This window comes from Phacochoerus africanus, chromosome 8 (genome assembly GCF_016906955.1).
Source record: "Phacochoerus africanus isolate WHEZ1 chromosome 8, ROS_Pafr_v1, whole genome shotgun sequence".
NCBI classification, from domain to species: Eukaryota; Metazoa; Chordata; class Mammalia; order Artiodactyla; family Suidae; genus Phacochoerus; species Phacochoerus africanus.
Window position 1 is genome coordinate 83634599 of NC_062551.1, and position 14120 is coordinate 83648718.

The window sequence follows — 14120 nt, forward strand, 5'->3', positions numbered from 1 at the left end:
AGCAACGTGGGATCCAAGCCGCATCTGCAACCTACACCACAGCTCACGGCAATGCCGGATCCTTAACCCACTGAGCAAGGGCAGGGATCGAACCCGCAACCTCATGATTCCTAGTCAGATTCGTTAACCACTGCGCCACGACGGTAACTCCATAGACTGCATCTTTTGATGCATTTCATTTGGCAGGCAGTTTTGTAACACGTCCGATGATCTGGAAAGGGGTAAGTGGTGAGTAGAGATGGGAGTTTTCTTATGGCTTTTTTCTCCTTTTTTAATTTTATTTTTTATGAACACAGGAGAGTGTGTAGCAGGGGGCCCGACTTTCCTGATCAGGGAGGCAGCATTTTCCTCTCAATTATGTGTCTTCGTGGCAGAGCCTTTGCTTTTGAAGTGTAATCACAGTAATCTACTCCTGTGGTTTCCCATTGAAAGGATTTCCTCTCCATCTTTTCCAGAGTGGAATCTCTGGCTCTTTGGTGTTTGGTGTGTCCCATTCCCTGCCCCTTTCTTGGTGCTTGCAGACTGCTGATGCTGGCTTTTCTATCTTGCATGTCGCAGGAATTTTTCTGGTCTGAAATTGCTACTTTCCATTAAAACAGATTAGTGAAGATATAAAGTCCCTTTTTTTGTTGTGAAAGATTGGAAGATGGCATTGTATATATAATGCATCTATAACTGCAAATGACAAATCTTTCACAGTGGTTTTCAGTGTCAGAAGTGTGAGTTAAGGTCCCTGCCCACCTCCCTTTCTGATAATGAGCAGATGTTCAACTTTGACATGAGACCAGAGTAATTTGAACTGAGAATATATTTTGATTCGCTAAGCTGTATATTCTGTTGATTATAACCCTTTGGTGAAAGGAAGGAGTCAGAAATCTGATGTCCAGGAAAGAGAAGTGTCCTAATTTCATTTTTAGAATAAGAATTTCCTTATCATTTATATTTAGTCTGCAAGGAATTTCTAAAGTTAATGGCCTGTGTTAAACAAACAAAAAAGTTAATGAAAGAATCCTTGAACCCTTTATTAACTAGTGGCATTGTAATTGAGCAGTTCTCTATGGGGAGTATAGGCTCCCTGATATGAGAAAGGAAAAAGTAACTTGCCTTTAGCTTTTTGTTTTTGAGCTCTGTGTTTGGGGTTGCCTGTGTGGTTTAATGACCTTTTTGGTTATAGGATGGCACATGAGATTCTTCTCAGAAGTGTGTGCTCATTCTTCCTTAGCTATTTGTTCTACCCTTCCCTCTTCCTTTTCAGTCCAGTTTCCATTTTTTTCCTGCCCTGGAAGTCATGACCTGGTTTAGGAATGCCCCTGGATCCTTGAATGATTCTGCATTGGCTACATTGTTTGACCTGAGCTTTCTCTCATAGTATCTCCTACTCACTTGATACATCTAAGTTAATGAGCCCTAATTCTATGCTTGGGGCCTTTGGAGGGACTTTGAAAATAAAGTACCTGATTCCTGACTTGCCAGGACAAGTAAGTGCTAAACCTATAATTCTGGCGGATTTTACAATAGGACATTTAGAAATATGCTAAAGAAGTGTCTTCAAAGTGGCTTCATGTGAAGGGTTTCTGCTTGTGGAAGCCATCATGGACAGAAGGCCAGAGCAGGGTACCATGGCCGTAGAGCTGGACATGTGGGAAGTTTGGCATGAAGCTGAAGAATGTGTAGAATCAGAGCGCACTGTGGCAGACTTTAGAGCCAGGCAGAAGCCCTATTTATTTTTATTGATAATGGCAACTATTCATTGGGCATTTAAGTACCAGGCACTTTATAACGTATGTTATATGCATCTTAGATAAAGAACTGATGTATTTGAGGTCAGGCAATGATAGAGTTTGGATTTGAACCCAAGTCTTTTGGTTTGCTGTGTTATTTGCTCTTTCTATTTGATACTGTACATGATGTAGTAGGTAGGAATTTTGGAGCTATTGTTGAGCAGGGAGAGGAGAAAATGATTCAAGTATTGCTTTAGAACTATGTGGTCCAGTATGATAACCACTAGCTACAAGTGGAGTTAATTAAAAGTAAATAAAAATCAGTTTTTCAGTCACACTAGCCATATTTCAAGTACTTAATAGTCACACAACACAGAAAATGTTATTGGGCCAATGTTTTTCTAGATCACTGGTTCTCAGCTAGTAATGTATATTAGAATCATCCAAGGATCTGAAGGGGCTTGGTTGGAGGGAGCTGAAGTCTTTCCAGACCCACTAAATTGGAATATAGGGAGAGGGCCCGGTATTTGTAAAGCTTCACAGAAAATTTCAATCTGTAGCCCTAGCTAATAGCTATTGACTGTTCTAGAAGTTCCATAGTAACCATGGTAATGACTGTCCCTCATGTGCTGTGGGAGACATAGACAGACTGAGATACCCAGAGTGGCCTGGACTCTGTTCGGTAAATGTACTCTCTTCACCGGGGGCCACATGGACAGCTGCAGTCTAGAATGAGATGAGGATCTTGTGGTTATATGTGGCGTGATGTGGCCACGTGAGCCTCTGAACTCTGTAGGAGAGAATGGTGATGTTTTGGCTCCATTGCCAGGTGTATCTAAGGACGACTGCATGCTGTTTATTACTCACTAGTCTGGTTATTGAATTTGAACTTCCTAAATAGTCCGTGTAGTTCCAAAGCTACCATTGGGAACATTATGGGAGTTTCTGATACAGAGGCAGGGCTTGGGCAAAAATTGTTTAGTTATGTTTGTTGGAAACAGCACTTGAAATAATATTAATATGTAGTAGGAGCTCCTGTTGTGGTGCAGTGGGATCAGTAGCATCTTGGGAGCACTGGGACGTGAGTTCAATCCCTGACAGGCACAGTGGGTTAAAGATTTGGCATTGCTGCAACTGCAGCTCAGATCTGATCCCTGGCCTGGAAGCTCCATATGCCTCAGGATGGCCAAAAATGAAAATAATGATAATATTAATATGTAGTGGTGATTTGGGACGCCATTTTACTATGATTCTTACAGTTTAGAAACTTGGAAGGTGTTCTCATCATTGTTACCTTTTAATCTGAGGTTTCAGCTGCAGCGTAAGAGAGAACTTTGCTTCTGCTTTTTTTCTGTTGATATTTCAGAATAGTCTCTGTGGCTTTTTATCTTATCCATTTTCCTCATGACAGCTCAACTTCCTCTATCATAAAACACTTAGGTAGTACTCTGCCAAAAAAAGAGAGAAATACGTACAGACAACCAATTGATTCCCCCCCCCCCCCCCCCCCCCCGATTTTGGAGGGATTTGTGTTCTTTTGTAAGGTTGTAGAATAACAGGAGCTCTCGCTATGGTGCAATGGGATTGGTGGCGTCTTGGGAGTACTGAGACCTGGGTTCAGTCCCCAGCCTGGCACAGTGGGTTAAGGATCCGGCATTGCCACAGCTTCAGCTTAGGTTGAGACTGTGGCTGAGATCTGATCCCTGGCCCAGGAGCTCCTTATGCTGTGGGGCAGCCAAAAATGGGGGGGGGGGGGATTATAGAATAATAGAACAGAACTGGAAGGGACCCTAGGTGTAATCTAGACCAGTGCTGCTTCAAGTGTGGTGATCCCTGGACCAGCAACATCAACATCACCTGGGAGTTGTTATAAATGCATATCCTGGACCCAACCCTGGACCTACAGAATCAGATTTTGGGGTGGGTTGCAGCAGTGTGTGTTTTATCAAGCCCTCCGGGTGATTTAGATATATTCTGAGGTTTGAGAACCACTGAATTCCTTAATTTGAAAGTTTATGATATTTGGGTCCAGAGTATTAATATCCGCTCCCCATCCCCAATTTAAGATTCAGTTTTCAAGTTTTATGTTTTCCAGGCCTACTTTGCAACTTGGGTGTATCTATTTAAGATGCCTAGAGACAGTCCCCTCTCCCCTCCACGCCACCAATAGATGTAGGTAGGCATTTCTGGCAGGGGAAAGTGTGCTGGGGCTCTGTCTTGTGTAGCTCTAATAGGCTACAAAGTTAGGTCAAAAAGTGATATGAATTGGTTGATCCTGTTGCACCACAAAGAGCTGAGTGATACGTTTGTAGCCAAAACCTATGAATGGAACTTTGAGCTTTCATTATTCTGTCTTTTTTTTTTTTTTTTTCCTTTCCTTTTTAGGACTGCACCCACGGCATATGGAGGTTCCCGGGCGAGGGGGTCAAATCGGAGCTACAGCTGCTGGCCTACGCCAGAGCCACAGCAACACAGAATCTGAGCCATGTTTGCAGCCTACACTACAGCTCATGGCAACGCTGGATCCTTAACCTGCTGAGCGAGGCCAGGTATCAAACCCGAAACCTCATGGTTCCTAGTCGGATTTGTTTCCCTTGTGCCACAACGGGAACTCCTCTATGTCTTAGATGTAAGTTCTACCCTCCTTGCACCCTCAAGCTCTTGAAAATTAAAGGAGGTGATCTTTCCAGTTGATTTGTACAAGGCTCTAAGTAAATTCAGAGTCACAGTTTCCTTAATGGCTGTAACGTAGCTATGTTACCCATTTGGAAGAAAAAACAAATTTAGGTGCTTGTGCTGTGGTGCAAGTGGGCTATGGATGTGCAAGGAAATAAAAGATTCCACTATTTAAGAATAAAAACATCTAGATGCTTGAGTATTTAAATTCTCAACCACAGTATTGAAGCATCATTTTTCATGTTCTTGAACAAGATCATGGCAGAGTATAGCAGCACCATCCCCTCCCAGCTAAAGTGCCTTTGTTCTGATTTCCCGCACCATAGAGTACATCTATTCGTTTTTCCATACTTGGCCTGTCCCGTGGATCTCAAGTAGTACCACACTTACAAAATAGTATATAGCTACAAGATGCTTTCACAAACTGGTGGTATTTCCATGTTACATATGACAAAATCAAGGTTCTGAGGAAAGGTTAAATGATTTGCCCAAGGGGTTACTGGGTCTGTACCATTACTTTTTCATAGTAACTGTTTCTCTTTGTAGCATATAGACCTATATGCTTAGGTTTGTGTTCACATTGGTCGGAGGCCATCACAGCTTCAGGTTAATAAAATGCTCTTTATTTTGTAGCCATCCAGTCCAATGGATCAGATGGGCAAGATGAGACCTCAGCCATATGGCGGGACAAACCCATACTCGCAACAACAGGGACCTCCATCAGGACCGCAACAAGGACATGGGTACCCAGGGCAGCCGTATGGGTCCCAGACCCCACAGCGGTACCCAATGACCATGCAGGGCCGAGCGCAGAATACCATGGGCGGCCTCTCTTATGCACAGCAGGTAGATGGTGACTCCAATTTCCTTAATCCTTGTTGTTGTCCAGGATCTCATCTTGAGCTGTAGAATCAGAATGTGTCTTTGGTTTCCAAACGTCTTGAAAGGAACATAGGCCAGCTGAATCTTAGTTACAGTATGCTACTTAAAAGGCCAAGTTGTGGGCACCATTGCATGTATGCTCAAGGAAAACTGCTCCCTGGCAGGCTCTGCTTATCTGTCTTATTCTGTGACCTGGCTGGCCTCCTTGTACTCACTGAATGGTAATCTCTGAAGGAAGTGGGAGGCAAGAAAGGCAATGACTGAGCACCAGTCCACTGCTACAAAGAAAAGTCATTCCTACCATGTGCCCTGGGACAGAAGGCTTGCATGTTTCTCAAGGCTTTCAACATATAGCTGTGTGGTTTAAAACAAATGTTTAGGGGTTAAGGATCTGACATTACCGCGAGCTGTGGTGTACGTCTCAGATGCGGCTTGGATTTGGTGTGGCTGTGGCGTAGGCCAGCAGCTGCAGCTCCAATTCAACCCCTAGCCTGGGAAATTCCATGTGCTGCAGGTGTGGCTGTTTAAAAAGAAAAATAAATAAAATAATGTGAATGTTTAGGAGTGGTGGCTCAATGGGTTAAGGACTCAGCATTGTCACTGCTGTGGCATGAGTTGTTCAATCCCTAGCCTGGGAACTTTTGCATGCCACAGGTGTGGCCAGAAAAAAAATGCATGTTTAGAAGGGACTAGGACGACTAGGTAGCAGAAAAGGAAAGATTGAGGAGTAAAGATGCTAACAGTGCTGTTACGAATGTTAAGATTTTCCTCCCCTCCTTGTCTGGCCATCCACAGCATTATCTTTTTATTATCATTTTTTGTTTTGACAGCACTTTCTACAATTTATCCTTGAGTGATAATCACACTAAAAATGGTGACGGATAAATATAAAAACCTAAGATTTTAAAGTATGCCCTTAAATACAGTCACTTTTTTTTTCAATGAGAAAATGGAAGAGAGTTGGGGTGGTTATTATTGGTCTTTTCTTTTCCCCCTACTTGCCAAACATATCCACAGTACCTAGAGTGGTTCCTGGTACAAGCAAGCAAGTAGGCTCTCAAATACTTTTTCAAGGAAGACTAAATGAAAAAGAGAAGCACGGTAGTTTAGTCTTTGGCATACCACCTAGATTACTAAACTCTAGGTTTTCAGGTGGATGAGGCAGGTTGCTGTTGACTATTTGTTGTGGCTAGGATACAGATTTCTAGCACTTATAAAGACAGAATAGGCTATGATAAAAAAAAGAGTAGGCTCATTGGTGAAAACAGCTGCTCTTGAACTAAGCTGTCCAAATATTAAATAGTGTAAATTTTCTGTGGATGAGTATAGTCCTCTTGTACTGGTAACCAACTGGTAACCCAACTTGGCTGTCCTTTCTGGCTCAGTTTAACAGGGTGGGTAGAAAACCCTAGGCCTTCTAAATGTGAGGCTTGGCTTGCCTGCTTTCTGTATTCATCAGGTAAAGCTATATCAGGACATAGCTTCTGATAAACTACCAGAAGTATCAGTGCTAAAAGTATCCTTTTCTTTCCTACAGATTCCTCCTTATGGCCAACAAGGCCCCAGCGGGTATGGTCAGCAGGGCCAGACTCCATATTACAACCAGCAAAGTCCTCACCCCCAGCAGCAGCAGCCACCCTACTCTCAGCAACCACCATCCCAGACCCCTCATGCTCAACCTTCATATCAGCAGCAGCCTCAGTCTCAGCCACCACAGCTCCAGTCATCTCAGCCTCCATATTCCCAGCAGCCATCCCAGCCTCCCCATCAGCAGTCCCCGACTCCATACCCCTCCCAGCAGTCCACCACCCAGCAGCATCCCCAGAGCCAGCCCCCCTACTCACAGCCGCAGGCACAGTCTCCTTACCAGCAGCAGCAACCTCAGCAGCCAGCATCCTCGACGCTCTCCCAGCAGGCTGCGTACCCTCAGCCCCAGACTCAGCAGTCTCAGCAAACTGCCTATTCCCAGCAGCGCTTCCCTCCACCACAGGTAAGATGCCCCTTCCTCTTGCCCTTCCCTGTGTGTGACCACAGACGGTTTGGGGGTTGGTGTCATAAGAACTTTGCCATCCAGATTGGTACTCTAATGTGCACTTAAAAACCAATTAAAATCTGGGTAAACATGCTAACTGGATTGATTGAACTAATAAAGGCATAACTGCATAGAAACCTGTAGCTCTCCTTATTGATAAAGTAGGGCAATGGAAAGTTGCATAGACTAATAAAGATAAGGGGGCTGATTTTTTTTTTTTTTTTAAACTTAGCATTCAGAACTTGAGCATCCAAGTGAAGTTGGGTTTTTGGGGTTTTTTTTGCTTTTTAGGGCCGCACCTGTGGCATATGGAGGTTCCCAGGCTAGGGGTCGAATTGGAGCTACAGCTGCTGGCCTACACCTCAGCCACAGCAATGCCAGATCCAAGCCACATCTGCAACCCACACCACAGCTCACAGCAACACCGGATCCTTAACCCACTGAGCGAGGCCAGGGATCGAACCCACAACCTCATGGTTCCTAGTCGGATTTGTTTCCACTGTGCCACAGTGGAAACCCCTGGTCTTTTTAAAAAACAGACACTTTGGGATGCTGTATTATACATTCATTCCAACTGCTGTTCATTCTGCTATTGCTCAAAATATTCTGGACCCCTTCATTTGAAATTGCCATCAGAGCTGACATTACATCCTTTAGAATATTCTCAGTGGTGGTAGCAAATCCTTTTATTTTTTTGAGACTGGATTTGATTTTGGGAAATATCAGATTTCTAAAATTCATTTATTGCCATGTCTATGAACAAGGTAGGTGATAAAGTCTAAAAATAACAATTTGGGCTTTATTCTTTAAAGAGCAAAAAGAGGAGAAATTACTGAGTGATGATAAGTCCACTAAAGATTTTGTTCATTGGTGGCATTGTTGGAATAATTTTCTCATCCCCAGGTGTGTCTTTAAAGGAAGCAATATTCTTTTTTTTTCTTTTTCTTTTTTTTTGGTCTTTTTTTGTCTTTTCAGGGCTGCACTCATGGCATATGGAGGTTCCCAGGCTAGGGGTCAAATCAGAGCTGTAGCTGCAGGCCTTTGCCATAGCCACAGCACTGCTGGATCTGAGGCGTGTCTGAGACCTACACCAGAGCTCATGGCAACATGGGATCCTTAACCCACTGAGCAAGGCCCGGGATTGAACTGAATCTTCATGGATACTAGTTGGGTTCATTAACCACTGAGCCCACGACGGGAACTCTCCCGGAAGCAATACTCATTTTAATGCACAGGTTCTAATGCGAGGATTTTTTTTTTAATTAATTAGGCTCATTCCTTGATAAATATAATTTGTAGTTAGCCAGACTTTAGCATTTATCCCCAAGGAACAGCTTTCTGTGGGTGGTGATAAATGGTTAGCAGTGCCATCAGAAAGGGTTTTACGTCCACTTTTGATGCTCTTAAGAGCCACAGTTTGTATTTTTCTGCTTTTGGATAATATTGTGTGTGATTGGGCAGTCATTCACACCCAGCTTCCCCTGTGTAAGAAAGTCCCATAGCTGTTTCACCGTGAAGCAAGCTTGCCTGGTTTATTAATACCAGACTCTCACAACTTTTGTTTTTCTTATTTTAGGAGTTATCTCAAGATTCATTTGGGTCTCAGGCATCCTCAGCCCCCTCAATGACCTCCAGTAAGGGAGGGCAAGAAGATATGAATCTGAGTCTTCAGTCAAGACCCTCAAGCTTGCCTGTGAGTATTTCTGTCACCTTCTAAAAGATGATGGGGGGAGGGGGAGTTCCTGCTGTGGCACAGTGGGATCCCAGGTGTCTTGGGAGCCCGGCCTGGCACAGTGGGTTAAGGATCCGGCATTGCTGCAGCTGTGGCTCACATTGCAGCTGCAGCTTGGATCTGACCCCTCATCCCTGGCCCAAGAACTCCATATGCCATGGGGCAGCTGATAGATAGATAGATAGATAGATACACACATACATACATACATACATACATAGATACTTAGATAGATACATAGATAGATAGATAAAAGATGAGGGCAGAGAGGAAAGCAAAGAAAACCAGTTTCTGATTGGATGTTTTGATTATATTCAGCTAAATGAATTCCTTGAATTCAGGCTCAAAAATCTGAAAGGAATTTATAGACCGCCCTTATTATGGTTTTGGTTTCCTGCCCAGGGAAGAATATGTTTGTGATCTCTAGAGATCTAGACACTGTTTAAAGTTTGTTTTAAATCTTGGGCTCTTAGGTGTGGGCTCAGGTGAAGGACAGAGAAGATGGAGATGGTAGAAGCACTGTCTGCCCTCCATCAAAGTTGAAAGAAGCCTCACTTTTTTTTTTGTTTTGGGTTTGTTTGTTTGTTTGTTTTTTGTTTGTTTGTTTTTGCCACTCCCTAAGCATGCAGAAGTTCTGGGGCCAGGGATCAAACCATGCCACAGCTTTGGCTTGAGCCATAGCAGTGACAACACAGGATCCGTAACCCACTGCTCCACCAAGGGAACTCCTTTGGGTTTTTAATCCTACTTTTGAGGGCTTAATTTTTTAGTGTTTGTCTTAGTGTTTCGCTAGAAGACGTGCTTTCAGCATGGATTGTCACATTGAGCATGGGTGGAATAAAAGTGGATGTTCTAGTTGTTGTTTTATGTGAATAGGTGCTTTTGTCTAGTATAATGCTTGGTGCCTAGACGCTCCCTCGCTTGATTAGTGTTTATAGAATGGACTGACTATCCTGAGAAAGGCGATATGGTCCGCTGATTAAGAGCTTAGGCTCTAGAGTCAGAGTTCCTGGGTCTGCATTTTAACTCTGCCACTAACTCTCTAGCCTTGGGCAAGTCACTTAACCTCTCCATACCTTAGTTTTTGCATCTAAAGTAAAACCGAAAGTGGAGAGATTAGCATTAAATAAATTAGTATGAGGAGAGAGTTCTGGTGTTTGTAGGCATCCCATGAATGTCAGCTGTTATCATCATCATCTTAGAGGGCATGAGGCTTGTACTTGATACTCAAAGGCAGTTAACACCAACTATTTAATAGTAAGATGGTTCTGGAGACATTTATCTTTAGTCTTAGGTCTGCCACTGCTTGTGGGCAAGTTACTCAGGCTGGGCACAGGAATAAAACGGGCTGCTCTGAAATCTAGTAAGACTATAGGTAGCAAATGCTTCATTACAAATCTGGCTTCAGTTAGGAAGTGGAAATTCAGCCACACATGCCCAGATAAGATTCTTTTGAAATTTTGATTCTACTTGGATTTGAAGCTTGTCTCTTTAGTTATTCTGACTTCAGAGAAAATGGTTTTTTGAATCTCTAAGGAATAGATAGGAGGCAGGAACTCACTTCATCATGAAGCCTCCATGGCTTCCCCTGAAGATCTGTGCACCATAACTTTAGTAGGGCAAGGTCTGTGGAGTCCCTCAGCACCTGTAATTCAGGCTTCCCAGGCTGTGGGATGAATAGCCATTGTCAGACGGGATTTCTGAGACTGTAGACTTTGTCAGCTGAGGAATTGGGGGAGGAAGTGTCTGAATAAGACTGTCACTCTTTGTTCCCTTCTCATTAATGTCTGTTGCAATCCTCTTCTGCATCCTGAACTTCATTGGAATGTGCTTTTTAACCTGATTCAGTCAGAAATATATAACTACTACCTCATCATATATGGTCTATGGGTAAATCTAGGTGAGGTACTGTTGTAGCAAGAAACCTAATTGGTATATTTCTTTCAATGCTCTAAGTTGCTCCTCATAGTAAGTTTCTACTTATTCCTAGTGACCTTTTGATAGAACTGTATTTGATAGTTTCAGTCCTGAGAAGCCTAGTGTATGTATATTTGCATGTCTTCTAAGGGCTTGAAAGTCTTACACTGTTCAATCCAAGAGCTAGATCTGATCTACTGAGGTGAAGATGCTGGTAGCCTCTTAGGCCCAGGGGAGGGTTGTTCCTGGGTAGTCTGTCACAAGGAACATTCTCAAATTCAGGCTTCTACTATAGATTCATCCAGATGGGTCATTTGCTCTGTAGTAGAAGCTCCATGTGGGAGGTGGGCTGGCTGGGTTATTGGCATCTTGTTTGTTGAATTGCTTTTTATTCCTCTGCTACTTGGACCAAGAAACAAAAGGTGGTTTATTCTTTGGAATTTTGGTTTGATGCTAGATTTGCCTAGCCAGGTTGGGTCACACAGCTGATGAAAAGAGTCAGGATTCCCTGCAAGGAGCCCTCTCCTGCCTTGCACTGCTGTGTTAAGGGAGCCCTAGGTTTGCCAGTGTATCCCTCCACTCAGCATATGTTTGTGTTTGACTCTGGAGCAGATGCTGTGCTGACTGGAGGGCAGCTCCTCCAGTTTTCACATCCCCCTTTACCCATTTAGCCCTAAAGGCATTTTGATTGAGACCCTTGATTTAAAGACTCAGCAAGGCTTCTGATCCTTATTATTACAAAAATTAGATTTAGAGGAGTTTTTGCTCAGCTATTAATGCCAAACCATTTAGCTACTATTATCCTGATTATGTTAACCCTCTATTTAAAATCTCAGTTATTTTTCATTAATCTTAGAATAAAATCCAAAACCTTTAATATTACCAAAGCTATTCCCCCCTCCCGTTTCTGATTTAGTAGGTTTGGAGTGAGGCCTAAGAATGTGCGTTTCTAACAAATTCTTAATGCTACTGATGCTGTTAGACCAGGGGTGATACTTTGAAAGCCTCTGCTTCATCCTTTTTTGCTCTCTGCCTTCTCTCAGTTTCTTTTTTTTTTTCTCAGTTTCTATAAGACCACTTACCTTCCCTGCTTCCAGAAGCCCTTTGCACGCAGTCTTCCCTTTGCCTAATATACTTTTTCTCCTAACTTTTCCTGCTCATATTTCAGACTACATCAAGATCTTTTCTTCAGAAAACCCCTTTCTAATCAAACTTCAAAACTCAGCTTAGGAGTTCCCATTGTGGCTCAGCAGTTAGTGAATCCAACTAGCATCCATGAGGACGCAGATTTGATCCCCAGCCTCACTCAGTTGGTTAAGGATCTGGCGTTGCTGTGAGCTGTGGTATAGGTCACAGACATGGTTCATATCCTGTGTTGCTATGGCTGTGGCGTAGGCCATCTGCCACAACTCTGATTCGACCCCTAGCCTGGGAACCTCCATATGCCGAGGGTGCGCCCCTAAAAGAGGGGGAAAAAAAAAGACAAAAAACTCAGCTTAAGTGACTTCTGTGATGCCTTCACTGACTAAAGGCAGTTTTTATTTTATTTGCTTTTTTTTTAAGGATCACACCTGCAGCATGTGGAAATTCCCAGGCTAGGGGTTGAATCAGAGTGGTAGGTGCCGGCCTATACCACAGCAACGTAGGATCAGAGCTGAGTCTGTAACCTATACCACAGCTCACAGCATCATTGCTTCCTTAACCCACTGAGCAAGGCCAGGGATTGAACCCGAATCCTCATGGATTCTAGTTGGGTTCGTTTCTGCTGAGATACAGCAGGAACTCCTATTTTACTTTTTTAAAAGCCTACAATATTTAAGACACATGAAAAGGTATAAAGAATAATTAGATTTCTGGTACCCATCTTTTGAAACCAAACCTTGCTGACACAGGTAGAAGCACCTTATTTATATAGCCCTTTAGAATCACTTCCCTATCCTTGTACCTAGAGAGGCACAATCTTGCATCCGAGGTGTTTTCACTCCATGTTGCTAGAGCATTTTGTTGATACCTCTACCTAGTTGAGTCTTTTCCACTAGACAGAAAGCTCCTGGAGAATAGGCATTGTATTATTGACCTCTGTGCCCCTGACACCTATCACATGATGACCAAACCAGTGGTTGTCTACCTTTGCTGCATGTTAGAATTACCTGGGCAGCAAATAGTCTTTGAAACCAATGGCCAGGGTTCACAGAATTCTGATTTGTTTGATGTGGGGTGGGTTTGGGCTTTGGTACGGTTAGAAGCTGCCCAAGTTGATTGTGATTTACAGCCCCAATAGAGATCCACTAGTCCAAACTGTGTCAGGTTCCTTTCATTAATAATAGACTGTCTTAGCACTGATGCTTCTTGTCAATGCTTATCTCAAGTATAATTTCAGTCATTATTTAATGCAGGCTCAGTGAGGGCAGACTTGCTTTTGTCTTGTTCATTGCTGTCATACTCTGGCATGTACTAGGCTCCACCTCTTCGAACAAATAAACCGGAGCAGATTCATTGATTATCCACGAAGTGTATGGCTGACGGGACAGTTTGACCATGTTACCAGATTATTGTTTTCACTTGCCTTTAGAGCAAAGGGCACCACACATTGTTGTAGGACGACCCAAACTTCATTTTAGAGAATGGATTAGAGTTCCTACTGTGGCATAACAGGTTAAGGATCTGGCATTGTCTCAGTGACAGTGTGGGTTCTGTCCCCAGCGTGGTGCAGTGGGTTAAGGATCTATCGTTGCCACAGCTCTGCCCTAGGTCGCAGCTGTGGCTTGGATTTGATCCCTGGCCCAGGAACTTCGCTATGCCATGGGTGCAGATGAAAAAGAAAAATACAAATTTAAAAAAATTAGAGGTGTTCCTATTGTGTCTCAGTGGGTTAAGAGCCCGACATAGTGTCCCCAAGGATTCAGGTTCAACCCCTGGCCTTGGTCAGTGAGCTGAGGATCCGGGAATGCCACAAGTTGCAGAGTAGGTTGAGAATACAGCTTAGATCTGGTGTGGCTGTGGCATGGGCTCCAGCTGCAGCTTCGATTGGACCCCTAGCCTGGGAACTTCCATATGCAGCAGATGTGGCCCTAAAAAGAAAAAAAAAAAAATAGAGGGTGGGTTGATTTATCTGTGCTTACTGACAGGTGGTCTTAGGAAGAAATAGGGTTAGTATTTG

General features: G+C 43.4%; 1 protein-coding gene across 1 annotated transcript in view; it reads left to right on the forward strand.

Annotated features, from left to right (window-relative positions):
• ARID1A (AT-rich interaction domain 1A) overlaps window positions 1–14120 on the forward strand; it is a 73778-nt gene that overhangs the window by 21023 nt on the left and 38635 nt on the right. Inside the window, exons 2-4 of the mRNA XM_047792766.1 lie at window positions 5031–5243; window positions 6817–7269; window positions 8888–9004. Of these exons, the coding sequence (XP_047648722.1) occupies window positions 5031–5243; window positions 6817–7269; window positions 8888–9004 (783 nt within the window). The remainder of the gene's footprint in view (window positions 1–5030; window positions 5244–6816; window positions 7270–8887; window positions 9005–14120) is intronic.